The sequence below is a fragment of the Pteronotus mesoamericanus genome, unplaced genomic scaffold (genome assembly GCF_021234165.1).
Source record: "Pteronotus mesoamericanus isolate MK-2021 breed Mesoamerican mustached bat unplaced genomic scaffold, CSHL_Meso_final scaffold_1186, whole genome shotgun sequence".
NCBI lineage: Eukaryota > Metazoa > Chordata > Mammalia > Chiroptera > Mormoopidae > Pteronotus > Pteronotus mesoamericanus.
This window is the reverse complement of record NW_026555302.1, coordinates 10803541-10819594: the sequence shown is the minus strand read 5'-3', so window position 1 is coordinate 10819594 and position 16054 is coordinate 10803541. Positions and strand designations below refer to the sequence as shown.

At 39.2% G+C, this 16054-nt stretch overlaps 1 protein-coding gene across 3 annotated transcripts in view; it reads right to left on the bottom strand.

Annotated features, from left to right (window-relative positions):
* RC3H1 (ring finger and CCCH-type domains 1) overlaps window positions 1–16054 on the bottom strand; it is a 62916-nt gene that overhangs the window by 22815 nt on the left and 24047 nt on the right. For 2 of the 3 annotated variants that reach the window (XM_054587741.1, XM_054587744.1), the window contains exons 2-7: window positions 13339–13720; window positions 11741–11861; window positions 10806–11045; window positions 10203–10378; window positions 7049–7249; window positions 3459–3591 (exon numbers count right to left, since the gene is read on the bottom strand). In XM_054587741.1, the coding sequence (XP_054443716.1) occupies window positions 3459–3591; window positions 7049–7249; window positions 10203–10378; window positions 10806–11045; window positions 11741–11861; window positions 13339–13569 (1102 nt within the window). In that variant the 5' untranslated portion in view covers window positions 13570–13720. The remainder of the gene's footprint in view (window positions 1–3458; window positions 3592–7048; window positions 7250–10202; window positions 10379–10805; window positions 11046–11740; window positions 11862–13338; window positions 13721–16054) is intronic. The other variant, XM_054587742.1, reaches the window with a different exon arrangement.

Below are 16054 nucleotides of genomic sequence, written 5' to 3'. Positions count from 1 at the left end.
AGTGATGTGAGAACACAGATGCAGAGATGACTTCAGATGGAGACATTCTGAAAGATTTAGGTGATGACTTTGGAACTAGGCTTTGAAGGACACATGGAATTTTAATAACAACAAAACAAGATGAAGATGTTGAGAAGGTAAGAAGAATGGTCACACGAAGTATTTTTGGAACACCTTATTCCCAGGGATTGCTCTAGTTGCTGGAGAAGCAGTAGCAATCAAAACAAAAATCCGTGTAATATTCAAAGAGAGGAGCCAGGTAACAGATAAGATAAATAATCAAAATACAAACTATTTAGATTATTATGAGTTGAATAGAGCAAGGATGGGGCGGAGACAAGCACGTGTAATTCCTAGAAAGGGGGACTGAGAAGGCCTCCTTGAGAAGGTCACACCCAGTCGAAGGCCTGAGAGGAGGCTCTGAGGGCGCCCTGTGAATGTACAGAGAGGCGGACAGCCTAGCAAGAGCGCGCAGAGGCCTGCTGCGGGAGCGCGCCTGGCCTGTCTGCAGGTGCAGTGGAGAGGAGCACCGGGGTGGAGAAGCGTAGGTGACAAGGTGGGAGAGAGGCAACAGAAGACGGATCCTGGGCAGCCTTGCCGGTCACGGTAAAGATTTTGGCTTTTACTGAGTAACTAAAGTCCTGAAGAATTTTTGAGCAGAGGGTAACAGGATCATTTCGGTGCCTAAGCTCAACCAGACAGACAAGAGGAGGCTATTCTATAGTCCATGAAGAGAGATAAGGCAGCAGCAGTGAAAGTGAGAGGTAGGTGGGCCCCTAGCAGATTTTAAAGACCGGGCCTACAGGATATGCTGATGGAGCAGATGTACCTTAAGAGAGAAAGGTGAGTGGAGGAAGATACCACCAAGGTGTTTGGACTGAGGAAATGGAAAGCTAGAGTTGTCACTAACAGGAACCGGGGTGGGGCAGAGGCTTGGAACTCCCTTTTCAACAGATTCAGTTGGAAATTCTTATCTGATATTCAAGGTAGAGAGGAATGTTGGATAGTGAACAGGCAGGTGGACAGACAAAAGAATTCTGGAAGACAGTCTGGACTGGGTATACTGTTTCACAGATTCTAAAACACCACCAGTTCTAACACACACATATCATTATTTTATGTGCCAAAAAACTTTTCTAAAGATTGCTAATTATCACATGCCATTGATTGTACAAATGTATCCTGATTTCAGAAATGCTAAGATCTGAATAAAACTGTGGGCTTCAAAACTGATGAGATATAATAAATTCATGAGTTATATAAATAATACTTAAAGTTGCGAGACTTTAAATAATATTTAAATAACATTTAAAGCATATTCTAGGGAATGAATATAAATAGAAAACAGAAGAGATACAAGGATTAAACTCTGGAAGCACTCCAAAAATTAGAGGCTTGGGAGGGGAGTGAAATGGTTAGAAGCTACAGAGAAGAGAAAGCAGCAAAGGAGGCTGAGGAGGAGGATCCAGCAAAGGAAGGAGGAAACTAGGTGAGAGTGCGGCCTGGAAGCCACGTAAAAGAAGTGTTACAAGAAGCAGAATAATCAACAACATTAAATGCTGCCAATAAGTTACATGCAAATACTGAGAGTTGATGTTTGAAATCAGCTACATGGAAGTCACTTGTAACTTTGACAAAAGCAGACTGGTTTAAGTGGTAGAAATAAATGCCTCCGTGCAGTAAGTTCAAGAGCTAGAAAAAGGAGAGAAGTGGAGCGGAAGGTGGATGGCCAATGGTGGCAGAAATGCGTGGTAATGAGAGGAATAACAGTGTGTTTGTATGCTGGTAGACTCTAGTAGAGAAGGAAAACTGATGGTCAGAAGCAGAGACACTGTAAGGGCAGACCTGACGAGATGGCACAGGTAGGTGAGGACGGAGGGTGGCCTCGGCTGCGAGGAGTCTATCCGCTCTTACACGAGGGGCACAGGATCTCCCGGCGCCGATGCGGGCACACGGCTGGTGGTTGACGGGGTGCTGAGCTTGTGAAGGTGTGTTCTTTTCATTTGGTTCAGAATGACCAAAGCAGAGAAGTCGGCGCGGGGGGGGGGCGGCGGAATCATGTGTTCTAGGGATAACTCTGAGTTGGTTTGATGAAGCAGTTTTGGTAGTAAATCTACAAGGGGAGGCTGGTATGAAATTAGAGTGCTGAATGCCATATTCAGGAGTTCTAAACCTTCTTCTGTAAGCAGTGGGGTATCACTGGAAGTTTTTGAGTGTAGAAATAAGATCAGCAAGTGGAATGGAAGGCATTTAGTCTCGGGAGAGGGGCTGAGGCCCTCGCTGAGGCAGCATGAACAGGCACGGACAAAGGGATATTGTGAAAGAAGAACAGACAGACCCTGTTATCTGGAATGGTATGTGGAGCAGGGGAAAGGAAAAGATACAAAGTAACAAAAAAGACTCAGGTTTTATGCTCACATACCTCAAGAATGAGGTCATTTACAGAGAGGGAAGACAGGAGGAAGAACGGGTGTGGAGTGAAGAAGAAACGAGGAGATGATGGTGAATCTCAGAAAGCATTTGGGAAAGTGTGTCTGGAGTGATGAAGAGGTAACAGTGATAGAGATATTTGGGAGTCTATTTTCCAGGAAGAGATAGTGCCTGATGCTGGGGATGAAGGACCACCATCAATAGAGTGCAGAGAAAGCAGAATTCCAGAACACAGCCACCCCACTCCTTGGAGGGCAGGGGAGGCATGAATGGTCAAAATGAGACAGAAATAGCATTTAGACCAGAAGAGAACCATAAAATACAGATATAAGCTATTACGAGAGTTTCCATATCATGGAAGTGGTCAAGAACATTATCAAATGCTGAAGACAAATCAAGTAATGTGAGGGCTGAGAAGCCGCCTTTGCAATTCGAAAATCAGAAATTACTAGTGAATGTTAGGAGAGTTTTAGTTCAGTAGTGTGAATATACGCAGGGACAGCAATAGGATACAAGCCACCATATCACAGATGAGTATTAGGTGAAAAATAAAGGTTGGGTGATTTTCAGGTCAGGAAGAGGGGAGAGGAAAGGGTTAAAAATAAGAGAAATGGTTGACAGAACAAGGTATCAGAGAAGAAAGAAAAATGGGACCAAAAAAAATTGCAACTAATGACATATGATTCAGAAAAAATGAGAAAACTTGAGTTTTGTCAAAAGAGATGAGAATGGTAAAATATAGCACAACTTTATGATGAGAGAAAGTGGAAACATAAAGGATTCCAGAGAGAATCTACTTTGCTGGTGACATGAACAGCATAATAAAAAACATTAAATAACTATTAGTTGAAGCAATAATAAAGACACGGAGAAGATTGGGGCCAGAAAGTTAAAATACTGTAGAAAAAAACCTGAAATGACCATTCTGGAAAATTCTAGAAGGATGTAACAAAAAAATAATTAAAAGAATCACTGAGCAGCCTTGGGGCACACACAGGATGCAGTCCACTAACCTCCCTTGGGCTCACCTGGGCTAGGGTCAATGTTCGCTAACAGCTCCAGATGGGGTCTCAGCCGGGTCAAGTTTGCTGGATCTCCAGTCCGCTGGAGAGCAATTGTTAGTTCCTGAACACTTTGTGCAAAAGAGGCTGGAGTCTGCAACTTAAAAAAGAGAAATATTAACTTCCCCAAAGGCTAGATAATCTTTTCAAATAGAGGTTTTACAATAGTGACAATCATTGTTGCAATTCATTAAATTTAATTTTTACCCTCCCGCACACCCCACGCCTGGGCCAGACTGGCTCCCCGGCTGCCGCCTGAGCAAACCCGGCACCGCTCTGCGCCGACAGAGCGCGGCGCACCCCTCTGCCGCCGGTCCTCACAGGGAGGACCCTCAGCTCTCGGCTGGGAAGTCCTCTTTCCATTTTATGTTCTTACAGTTTGGCTCTTGGGACCCTTCCAAATAATTGAAATTTGGAAATATAGTCTAGAGATAATGCTATACAAAGGCAAAAACAATGAAACTGAACTCAGTCTGAGTTTGAGTTCAAGTTCTCTTAGAGACCGAAGATCATGACACTGGCTATAATCTTCACAGAATCAGTCTGAAGTGCATGTGTTATATGGATTAAATAATTTCAAAAGTCTGCTGTAACTCCAAAAAATCCTATGTTGGTTTGGGATTCTTGGAAGCCATCAGGGTGCGTGTTTTCCTAAGGCCTAATGACATATATAAGAATTAACTTCCTTAAGTTGCCCATGTATGACCTTTAATAGGAAAAAATATTGATTATGTGATAGAAACTAAGGATTTATATTTGGAAAAATTAACTTTATTAATACAGATGAGAATATTTCCTTTAGAAAAGGTTACTCTATAAAAGGTAGTTTTTCTTTAAAAGCATTCAATTAAAAAAAAACATGGAAACTAACATTACTACTAGAATGCTGACATGCCTGTATTTAATTTTTTTCATCTGTGCCTGTTTTTTTTACATAGTTATAATCAGTTCATAAATTATGGTTTTGGCTACTGCTGATATTATAACAAAAGCATTTTTATATTGCTATCCACAAAAGTAACTGTCTAATATGATGACAATACCCATGTATTTAACCACAAAGACTTACTTAAAATACTTCACTAATATTTTTCTTAAAGAAATTAAATATTATTTGTCAGTTGCAGAAAGTATCTGTTCTGACATAACTGGAATTTTAATGGCCATAAAACAGTGTTCTGAGTAGACAGTTCTTAACTTTAACTCTCCCCTCATTTGCTCCTTTATAAATAATATAACAATTAATACCTTTGAGCTTATAACCTTTTTGAAAGTTTAGATTATTTCCTTAAAACAAATTCCTGGGAATACTAAGTTTGGTCAATGGACTGGATTATCTTGAATTTGTAGGCACTGATGAATTGCTCCCCAAAAGATCTGTAACGCATTTTACAAGCCATCAGCAATGTATGAACATATGTTTCTTTTACTAATTAAACAGCAATGTTTGATTTATCATTGTTTTAAATGTGTATTTAATTATTATTGGGGCTGCAGTCTACCCAGTCAACTAGATATATTTCCTCTTCGTGAACCGTTAATTCATGTTTCTTTGTCCATTAATTTACTAGGATTATAGCTTTTCTTATCAATTTTAATAAATTCTCTATTCCTTCTGTTCAATACAGTAGCCATTAGCAACATGTGGCTATTTAAGTTAATTATATAAAATAAAAATTTTAGTTCATCAGTTGCACAAGTCACATTTTGGTTGCTTAATAACCATGTGTGGGCCCTGGCTGGGTAGCTCTGTTGGTTACAGCGTCATCCTAATACACCAAGGTTGCAGGTTCGATCCCCAGTCAGGGCACAGACAAGCAGCAACGAACAAATCCGTATATAAGTGGAACAACAAAGTGATGTTGCTTTTTCTGTCTCCCCCTTCCTCCTCCACTCTCAAAAATCAATTAAAAAAAATACCCCGTATGGCTAGTGATCACTATATTGGACAGTGCATATAGAGAACATTTCCATTACCACAACAAGTTGTGTTGCTCTATATAATGATAATATGTCACATATACTGCAAAGCTTGTTTATCAGTTTGTTGTTTGAAAGTCTCTGGCTACTAAATTCAAATTCTTGTTCATAATATGAGAAAATTATTGTAGGACATACACCTAGTTATAATAAGTCCAGTTCAGACAATAAGGTCAACCTCCTTGTAGGATCCTTAAAAAAAGAAGTCAATTTTCTCTCCAGAGGTAAAAAGTCACTCCTTTAAGAGATCATTGCTAGAGTTTCAATGTGTTATAATCAGTCAGTTGCATAATTTCAGACCTATAAGTTGCAGGTAAAATTTAGTTAAAGGCATCTAGGGAAGGCTTAAAGGACAGCACAGGTAATGTATATTACTAAAATTATGCACCAGGTAGTTATAAAACACATTTCCCATTCTCCTTCAACATCAATCTCCTACTCATTCAAATACTTCTATCTCTGGGAATAGCAAAAAAAAAGATAAAAAGAGACAGACAGAGTAGCCTGGAAAGAGGCTTAGTGGTTAAGAGCGTGGATGCTAGAGGCAACATGCCCCAGTTTAAACCCAGACCTGTCACTAGGTATATGTGCCTAACCTCTCTGTCTCTGTTTGGAAGGGACAGTACAGGGCTGTTGGGAAGAATAAATGTATGAATTCTTTAAACCACCAGGCATGCATGCAGTAAGCTTTCAGTAAGTGTTAAATATGTCGGCAACATCCTCACCTTATTCCTCCCAATGAATGGTAGGGTGGATTCTAAAGTATATAATCTATGTGGTTGTAAGTATGTAAGGTAAAATAGTAAAAATTAAATACTGTTACTGAACATAATATATTTACATGGCATTCTAAGGCTTTTTTATAGGGTTTCATACATTTCATATTGAATTACAATACATTTATAGTATGCTCCAGGTTTCTTTCTTTTTTTCTTTTTTGGACACTCCAGTTTTAAGAAAATTAAAAATAGCTCTTATGAGTTAGAAATAAATAATGGAGGCTGACCTAAAATTCATGTATACTTTAGTAATCCTTTCATCATAACAAACCACAGATAAAGGAGAAATAAGTTAACTAAAAATTGGATCAAATTTAGAATGGTTGGTAATTTGTGTGAAATTTTTCTGAGAATGTATGAAACCTCAATGTGTATATACATCTTCCAGACCATTAAATGGCTGCTACAAACAGACAATTAAGGCACTTAGAAAGCGGGTTTAACTAACACAGTGAACAAAACTCGGGGAACAGTGAAAAAAGGGAGACAATGATATGAAAGAGATGAGAGCCTCTCAAAGAAACGAGCGAGTGCGCTCTGGATAAAGCATTACAACGCCAATCAAATCTTATATGAACGTTGTCCATTATACCTCAGTTAGAAAGACCTTTATATTAACAAACTGGTATATGATGTGGCTAGTTACGACAAGACGCCCAACTACAGAGAATATAATTTACGGAAGTCTGATGCACAGTACTCACTTTAACACACGTTCGTTAAATAAATGAACGATCAAATCATGAGCTCCCAAAACTCGAGGATTAGTCCTAGAATTGAGGAACACAAAAGGTCTACCTTGTCAATAATGGACTGCATGTGCGATTTGTGAGACTGGTCTCCGTAAAGCAAGGAGGACCACTGGTCCGGTGCAATCCGTAAGCCAGCTTCCATCGCAATCTGCACTATCTGGGAGTCGTGTTCTCGCCGCAGAGCCTCGTAGGTTCTAAATTCTTCCTTCAGCTGCATCAGAGAAGAGTCTTCATCGCGTTTGGTGACCTGTTGGAGCACACCGTGAGTCAGAGAAAGAACAAAAGGGCCTTATACTTTGTAAGAGCATTTACAGATGACAGGTTATTTGTAATGTAACAATTTTCTTTTAGTAACAACAGCAAGATTAAAATGGAGCCTACCCTTTTGCCAATAAAACATCTCCCTTTAGAGATGTCAAAATCTTCTGGGATGAATATGTGCTGGAAGAAATCCAAAGACTGAACAGGCCTTAACACATAATGCAGTTTAAATTGTACGTGTGTGTATATGCATTCGTGAAAAAAGAATAACACCAGTCCAACTATCCTGGAAAACAGTGTATGTTTGTTTTCTGTAACTGTGGAATGCTAATGCTGGGTTTGCCTGGCGCTGAGCTGGCTGGCGCTCACAGCTGGAGCTTTGGGTGCTGGTGTGATTCTGAACATGACTCATTTTACGTCGCTTAACTCTCCCAAGGGTTTCGTAGGTTGAGCCACCAACAGAAAGTATAAATTCCGAGACGCTGAACTACAACAGTCATGATAATGATGACAATATCTTTTAGTAATTAAAATAAGCAACATGTATTGAGCACTTAGCATGTGCCGGTCAATGTATTAAGCTACCTTATCACTTGTTATACTGAAGTATTAACTCATTTAATTTTCTGAGTTTGTTGAGGTAGAGGCTATTGTTCTCACATCCAATAATTCACACTTTAAGTCAAGCTGTGTTTAGGCCAAATCCTTAACATATCAAAGTAAAATAACTGATTCTTATCTAGGACCACCTATATTCTAACATATTTTAGAAAATATTTTGTCTGTAAACCTTTTAGGACTCAAATTCCTCTAGAAGAAAATTTCCACCAAAAAAGCTACAAAATGTTTTAGTCAAGACTTCCAGGTCACACTAATACAATATTTGAAAACGTATTCCATTCTTATTACAAGAAGATCTAATTTAAATTTTGTTAGGTAAGTCCATAGACAGACCAAATAGATAAAAAAAAATCAAGAACTACAGTCAGAAAAACTAAATATATTTTGCCACTATTAAAAAGCACATCAAAAGACCAAACACATATGCATATGTATGAAAATATCTCCTCAATATAGGCTACACCTCATTAAAATGTAGACTATGCTTTTTATATGGTATATTGGGGTTCCTTGGACTTGGCTATCAACAGTTTCTGTAACTAATAGCAATCAAGGATTTCCAAGAAATACGTCTAAAGCCCTGGAACTGTACTGTACTGAATTATCCCACAGCTTGGAAAGCTTTTCAAATGGAAATAAAAGAGATACTAGAAGGACTCAACTAGAACACAGCTCTATGAACACATGCACTTGCAGAGAAGGATGGAAAACAAGAGTCTGATTTGAGTTCCATGAGGAGGATGAAATGGGTATTGGCATAAATTCTGACACAGTGAATATATTTTGGGGTATGGACCTAGTGCCACATGAAGAGATAAATCTTTTCATGAGTCAGAATGTTGTATAAACTACACCAAGAGAAGAAAGTAAGTGGACAATGAAATAAAGAGAAATAATCCTGACCCAAGGGAAAACTGCTGCATTTTTACAGATGTCCAACCTTTTAAAAAATTACTATTCAAGCCTTTAATTCAGATTGAGAAGTTCACTATGGGGGTGTCTGGGGTTTCTGAACCCCTTGCTATTCTTTGCAGGGCTTTGCTGGCTTTCCTTTTCCTTTGCACGCTTCCCACGTCCTATCTGTCTGGTACTGCTAATGGAGAACAAGTCATACTGAAAGTATAGACATTCTGAAGTGGCTTCTGGATTCTACCACACAGTCATGTTGTCACAACCACTTATAACAAATGTGCTCTCTTCACAGACAGTCTGGACCAGCTGGAGCCATTCTGGCTCGAGGCTCTGACAGCTCCAGAGGCACCCAAGGAAAATGATCGGGATGGGGACGAACACACGCGAAGTCCACGCCCCACTTTCAGTGCACAATCTGACTCTAGAAAGAATAATGCTGGCATGTGGATAGAGCTTTAAAACAAATTCTTGCCCTGGACAGGTAGGTCAGCTGGTTAGAGCATTGTCCCAATATGCCAAGGTTACGGCATGTACAAGGATCAACCAATGAATGCATGGACAGGGGAAAAAACAAACTGATGTTTCTGTGTTTCCTTTCTCCATTCTTCTCTCTCTCTAAAAATCAATCAATAAATTTTTTTTTAATAAATAAAATACATTTTTAACATTAACTCTGTATATTCTCCTGTTGATTTTGTGGACCATTTTATTCTTTTCAAAAAATGAGAGGACAGAATATAGTAGGATGGCTAATGTCTTGTTTGAGTGTCAGGTGAGGGATGGGGCATCCTCAAGAAAGGATTTCCACACAGCTTATATGAATTAACAATATTGTAGAGACGTGCTTCCCTGGTCCATGAAGTACTGGTTATGTGTTGTATCAGAAGCCGGAAGCCTTGACATTAAGAAGTCAGGAAAACAAGACGAACGATAAATGATACATCGTGGGCACCAACGCCGAAGCAGCACTGAGCCAATCCGGGGTGCGAAAGAGCACGCCCAGCACCACTACATACGCTGAAACCCGAGTGGCAAACGGAGCTCCAGGGCCTGGTGTGTGGGACTGTATCGGAACAAGTGGCCAAATGAAGCTTATCTTCTGCTTCAATGGCATTCTCTACTCAGACCAATTCTTGTTGTATCTCGGTGGAAAACTGACACAGCTTATTAGTCTCTCCAAATACAAAAATCTGTAAGTTTTGGTTTGATCTATAGTGTTCATTATCTAACATCCAAATTTAATACAAAAGGATTTAACTTTAATAGGACACTATCTATACTCTTTAAAAGAAAAATTGCTGAATTTCCTGAGAAGACACAGGCAGCTCGACTAAACTCCAAGCTGTACTACTTGTTTAGGGAAAGGCCAGTGTCTCCTTTAAGTGGAGATGCAACAGAATTCCTACCTTGAAGCAGGAGGCCCGATACAGGAGCTGGACAACGTGCCCAATGCTCGTTTTGGAGGCTTGAGGAAACCGGGGCTCCAACCTTTGCACCACAAAGAGAACCAACACTTTTCTTGACAAAGCAGAACCATCTTCTAAGGCCAGGAGAACCAGCTTTAGAGCTTCTTCCTGCATTGCTAGGAAAAGTTGGGCAAAACCAAAATTTATCATGTGCAGGGATAAGATAAATCCATTTATTGGAAGGGCAATACTCAATAATTTTTGCAGGTATCACTTAAGCAGACAACACAATAATAGGAAGTCACAGTGACACTTTTTACGCTTTTGGGGACACTTTTGTATTTTGCATATTTTATCTAGGAAAGCAGATAAAAAGGTAACACATTTAAGAAAAACTTCTATCAAAATGAACAAACTTTGGCATTAAGAGAAGGTGTAAGCACTCTGAGAAACTAACATGGAATTGCCCAAGCCATGATTATCAGCGGGATATCTCTTGATAACAACAGAATTTGCAATGAACTAGCCTCTGTACATATCTCTAGGTCCTACACTGCACTTTTAGAATTACTAGTACAGGAACAGTGAAATTGCGCGCTATACCTGGTCCGAGGAACTGGCAGCCCCGAGCCCTGACCGCCGCCCAAAGGTTAGAAGAGAGCTGTTGCGGGTTCTGGTGCTGGAGAATGAGCTCCGTCACTGTTCGTTCACCTAAAGATCGAGCTGCCCGCATGGCACGGATCCTGCCTTCTTCTTCCACTAGCTGGCAGTGGACCAGAGTCACCAGCTTCCTCTGCATCGGGCGACTCAGAACACTCTGAGTAGTGCTATTCAGGCCCACTCCTTTAAAAGAGAGCGAAAAGTTATCCCTCGGTTTGCTGTGCAGTTTCAGAGTCCGCGAAAGTGTGCTCTGCTGGGCTGACTGACTTATGGGCATGTGAATAGTTCTGGGTGCTACTAGAATATCTGAAATGAATCATAAAATCACACAAGTGAAGCATTTTTAAAAGTATACAAAAGCTGTTATCTCATGCAAATATATCATTCATGACATTAAATATACCATTATTCATTTTAATCATGAAGAAATAAAGATTAAGAGGACAGACAATAATACTTAGTTTAAGACCCAAATCTGGAGGCCGTAACAGTTCTGCCGTATTGTTTCACAGTGGCTACTCTTACCTTCCTAATGAGAGCAAGCTGTAATGCAAAGACAGTAATATCAGCATCCAGTCTGACCGTATGCCCTCCCACGTGCCACGTGAAGATGACCAGAAGGCAGGCAGCTCAGAGCTGTCAGACGACAGAGAGCCCTTCTGAAACCAGTGCTGCAGGCACACCTGCCTTTACTTCTGCAACTCATTCAAAAGATGTTTCCAACATCACCTAAACCCTAACTCACTACTTTATTTGATACGGTTTGTGATGACATTATTTGGGACCAGCAAGTCTGGTTTACAATAAATACATGAATTTCATTAAGACTCATTTAATAAACATTTGCTTATTAGCACTGATAAGTGCATCCAATTTACCTCTAGCGCTGCTGAGTGGCTTCAGGTACAGCGCTAATTCTTCCACACATTTCTTGGCTTCCTCATAATGCTTCGTGTCTTCAACCCCACTACACAGAGTAACGGGCTGCTGCTCAGGGACCTAGCGGTCAAAAGGAAAGGCCTCCTTCAGTGCTGACTAATCAATTAAACAAACGCTTTATTGAGTATGCGTGTGTACTGCCACTTAACACTGGTCACATCGAAACTCCCACTAAATTTACTGGATTGTTTTTTTATTTTTTATTTTTTAAAGATTTTATTTATTAATTTTTTGGAAAAAGGGGAAGGGAGGGAGGGAGAGGGAGAGAACATCCATGTAAGAGAGAAACATCAATCAGTCGCCTCTCAAACAAGTGGCCTTTGTCTCTGCAGATGATGCCCAGCCAACTGAGCCATACTGAGCCATACTAGTCAGAGCGAAATTTACTGGGTTCTAGGTAACTCCATATTCTTTTAACCCCAATAAACTCAATAAAAAGAAAAAGATATGACAACGTCTTACTCATTTTGTAGAAAAAGAATCAGTTCATCCTCAAACATCTTTATGAAAACGAGCAAGCCTTGATTATTTGTTATTAAAATATTTTATTTCTAAAATTGTTACCTCCCAATAAGTCTATTTTTAAAATGTTTCCAAAATGTTATACTGGAATTTTCAAATGAAAAAGAAAAATGATTATGAAATAAAAAGCACAGGAAGAAAAGAAAAACAATCAGCTGCACTTTCCCTTTGGACAAATATTTTGCAGTATCGGTGACATCTTTTGAACAAGAACTGCTCTCTATTTCCAACATACATAATATTAATCTTCTCTGCTTTATGGCAGCTTTTGGGAAGGTATTAGTGGGGTTAGATTCAAAGTTCCAATATATTTTTTCAGATAACGATTTATGGTAAACAGATGGTACTTCAGACACATTATGCAAATTAATCTAGTGGGGGATTATTTAAGTGAATCATATGTAGCTTTCAAAACCCTGCCTCCTGTCGCTTTGTGAAACCTTTGGAGGATACCACTGACTTCTACTTTGAGAATGCTGACATAAAATTTTCGGAGTATTACTTTCAGAATCACCACACTAAATTTTATAGGTACCCAGGGATATTTGCTCCTATTCTAGATATGAGGTCCCCAAAGGCTGTGAGCTACAGTCTTTGCCTTCTTCATCTTTCATTTCAGTTAGTGTCTACTAAGGAAACTTGTCTCAAGCAGCTACCCTTCTCTTATTAAGTAAAATGCAATGGTTTTATGAATAACATTTTCCTCAGTGTTGAGAGGTCCCTGTGACTTACTTCCTGGGTCTCTCTAATGGTCTGAAGAGCTAAGACTGTTGAGAAGGTCTGACCTCCAGATTTAAAGGTCAGTATTGCACTGTGACCGAGCCTCACTGGACTCCCACTGCAATTCTCCTAACAGACTGAAAGAAACGAATTGCACAGGACTGAACAGAATTTTACCGATTAAATACAGGGCAAGGTCACTCAGTTTTAATTCAACACGTTTCTCTCAGGAGGAGCACACCCAGCCAGAGAGAAATCACAGAGCAGAGCAGAGCAGAGCAGGCCACGCACGCACCTGAGCGCCCACGAGCTGCAGCAGGGCTGAGTTCACCGGGAGGAGCTCGATGTCGGTGTTGATAGTGGTCTGGTCGAACGGGCAAGCCTTGCGGTGGAGTTTATTCAGGCACATCTTGCAGACAGTATGGCCACAACCCAAGCTGATGGGCTTTCGAATTGTTTCGTCGAAAGTCTGAGTGCAAATTGGGCAGGAAAGGAAATCCGTCCACTGTGGAGCTTGTACAGGCATTGCTTCTGGGGTTACAATTCACTAACACACGTACGCACACACACAAATATCTAAAGCAAAGATTCCACTGGAATCAAAATCTTTGAAAAAAGTTTATCTTTTTTTTAAATATTTTCTGTAGATACAGTCAGCACATAGTGTGAAATATAACCTGGAAAACAAAGAAAAAGGAAAAAAAAATGAGTCCTCCTTTGTAAATTAAACTGTCTTCTCCGCCCAGCATTTGCAACCTTTCACACCGCATTTATGACACCGCAGCCCTTCTTTCTGTGCCTGCACAGAATCAGAGCCGCAATAAAACATCTAGTCTCAGCCCCTCAATTTAAAGACCAGGGACAGACCCCGGAAAGATGAAGTAACTTGCTAAAGTGACACTTGAAGTTAGTAATAAAGTTAGAAAGAACCAGGACCTAAGTCTCTCAAATTTATCTAAATATATGGTTGTTTTATATTTAAAAAGTAGCCTCTTTAAAATTCATTGATTTGGAAAGAGAGAGAAAGGGAGACATCGATTTGTTGGTCCACTAATTCATCAGTTGATTCTTCTCGATGCCCGGACTGGGGATTTGAACCTGCAACTTTGATGCATCAGGACAACATTCTAACCAACAGAGCTATGTAGCCAGGGCCTAAAAATTAACCTGTTTAAGGTGGTTAATAACATTCTGTTTTTTGATCTGTACATCAGATGCATGAATCTGGTTTTCTGTGAAATTTTATCAATCTCTATACTTAGGGTATGTACACACCTATAAAGAGGGTTTTAAAAAATGGGCTTAAAACTACCTTAAAATGCTTTATCATCAAATTTGGCATGGGTAATGAGATAAATGAATAAAATGAAATAAAGAGACTGTAAGTCTTTTTAATGTTTACTTTTAAGGATTTTAGATATTCCTAAGAGTTTAACTTATTAGTAGATATCTTTAAGCCCCAGACACAGCCTGTACTCATTGCCATAATATGTTGTGTTAGAACAATGGAGTTAATAATATTTGCTTCAAGAGATTTTTAAAATCTCTCAACTTTAAGAATGACAGAAGAATTATAATTTACCAGAACCTATATATACTCAATTTTCACCTGGCTGGTGGGGCTTAGTGGATTGAGCGCGGGATCGCAAAGCAAAGGGTCACCAATTCGATTCCCAGTCAGGGCACATGCCTGGGTTGTGGGCCAGGTCCCCAGTAGGGGGCACGTGAGAGGCAACCACACATAGATGTTTCCCTCTCTCCCTCCCTTCCCCTCTCTCTAAAAATAAATAAAAATATTTTAAAAATATATAATCAATTTTCACTGTCTACCCTCTATTTTTGGTGGAGGATAGAAGCCAAATCACAAAACTCATCACCTATGTCTAATAAAAATTTTCTTTGTATATAAAACCCTACTAGAATCTTCTAGCATATCTCTTAAACAATAACTAGTACACTAACTGTAGTGTCTAAAAATGAGAACTGATGCTCACAACAGCAAAGTAGCAGTATTACAAATTCTTAAAGATCTGATTATGTTCAGTAGAGACTACTTACAAAGATTTTTAAAAATCTCATTTAAACTGTGATTAACTAGAAAAGTAATCCACACATTGTATTCCTCAAGTATTTCATTTAATTCATGTTTTATTGAAATAACTTAACCTTAGATATAAGCCCATTATTGATTAGAACAGTTTCTAGGAACACTAAAGTGTTGATTCACTCATTCAACAAATATTTAACTAAGCACTACTACGTGCCAGACTCTGTTTGAACTGTTGGACAAATAGTGAAACAGCAGTCATCATATCTGCCTTCTGAGTAACCTCAGTGTTGTTTGGGTTCTTGCAAGCATGCTACCAGATAAATGGACAAGTAAAAACACTTAATGGTAGTTACCAAGTTAATTTCACATTCAAGATCTAAAAGTTATCTGCATGTATGTTCAAATGGCCCTTGCAATAACTAGAAACAACAGATTGCCCAAATTTTGATTTCTATGTTTTAACTATACTTTCTTTTTTAAAAAAATATTTTGTTTATGCTATTATAGTTGTCCCAACTTCTCCCCCTTTGGTCTTCTCCACCCAGCCAGCCCCCCTAATTATAAACACTTCCAATAAAATAGAGTAGCTACAAATATATTTATATGAAATTATTACTACTTAACAAATTAGACTATCACCTGGAAAGCTAAAAAAAGACAATATGGTTCTGGTTACTTGACTGAACAGCAAAGGCAAGTGCTACGGTTATGCACAGGGTTGCAGAATGCTCCACAATAAAGAACGCAAAAAGGTAAGTGTCTAGAGGACATAGTATTCAAAACAGGAACTGGTTATCAGTCAGAAACTGCTTGCTGAAGCTCATTAAAGTATCATCCATATGAATGTTTCTACAGATTAGCATGGCTTTATAGTAATATCTACAAAGAATCTGATCCACATCTTAATTCCTGAAAAGTAGTTAATGATTCCTTACTTTTTAACTAGTATGGCCTGTAGAGG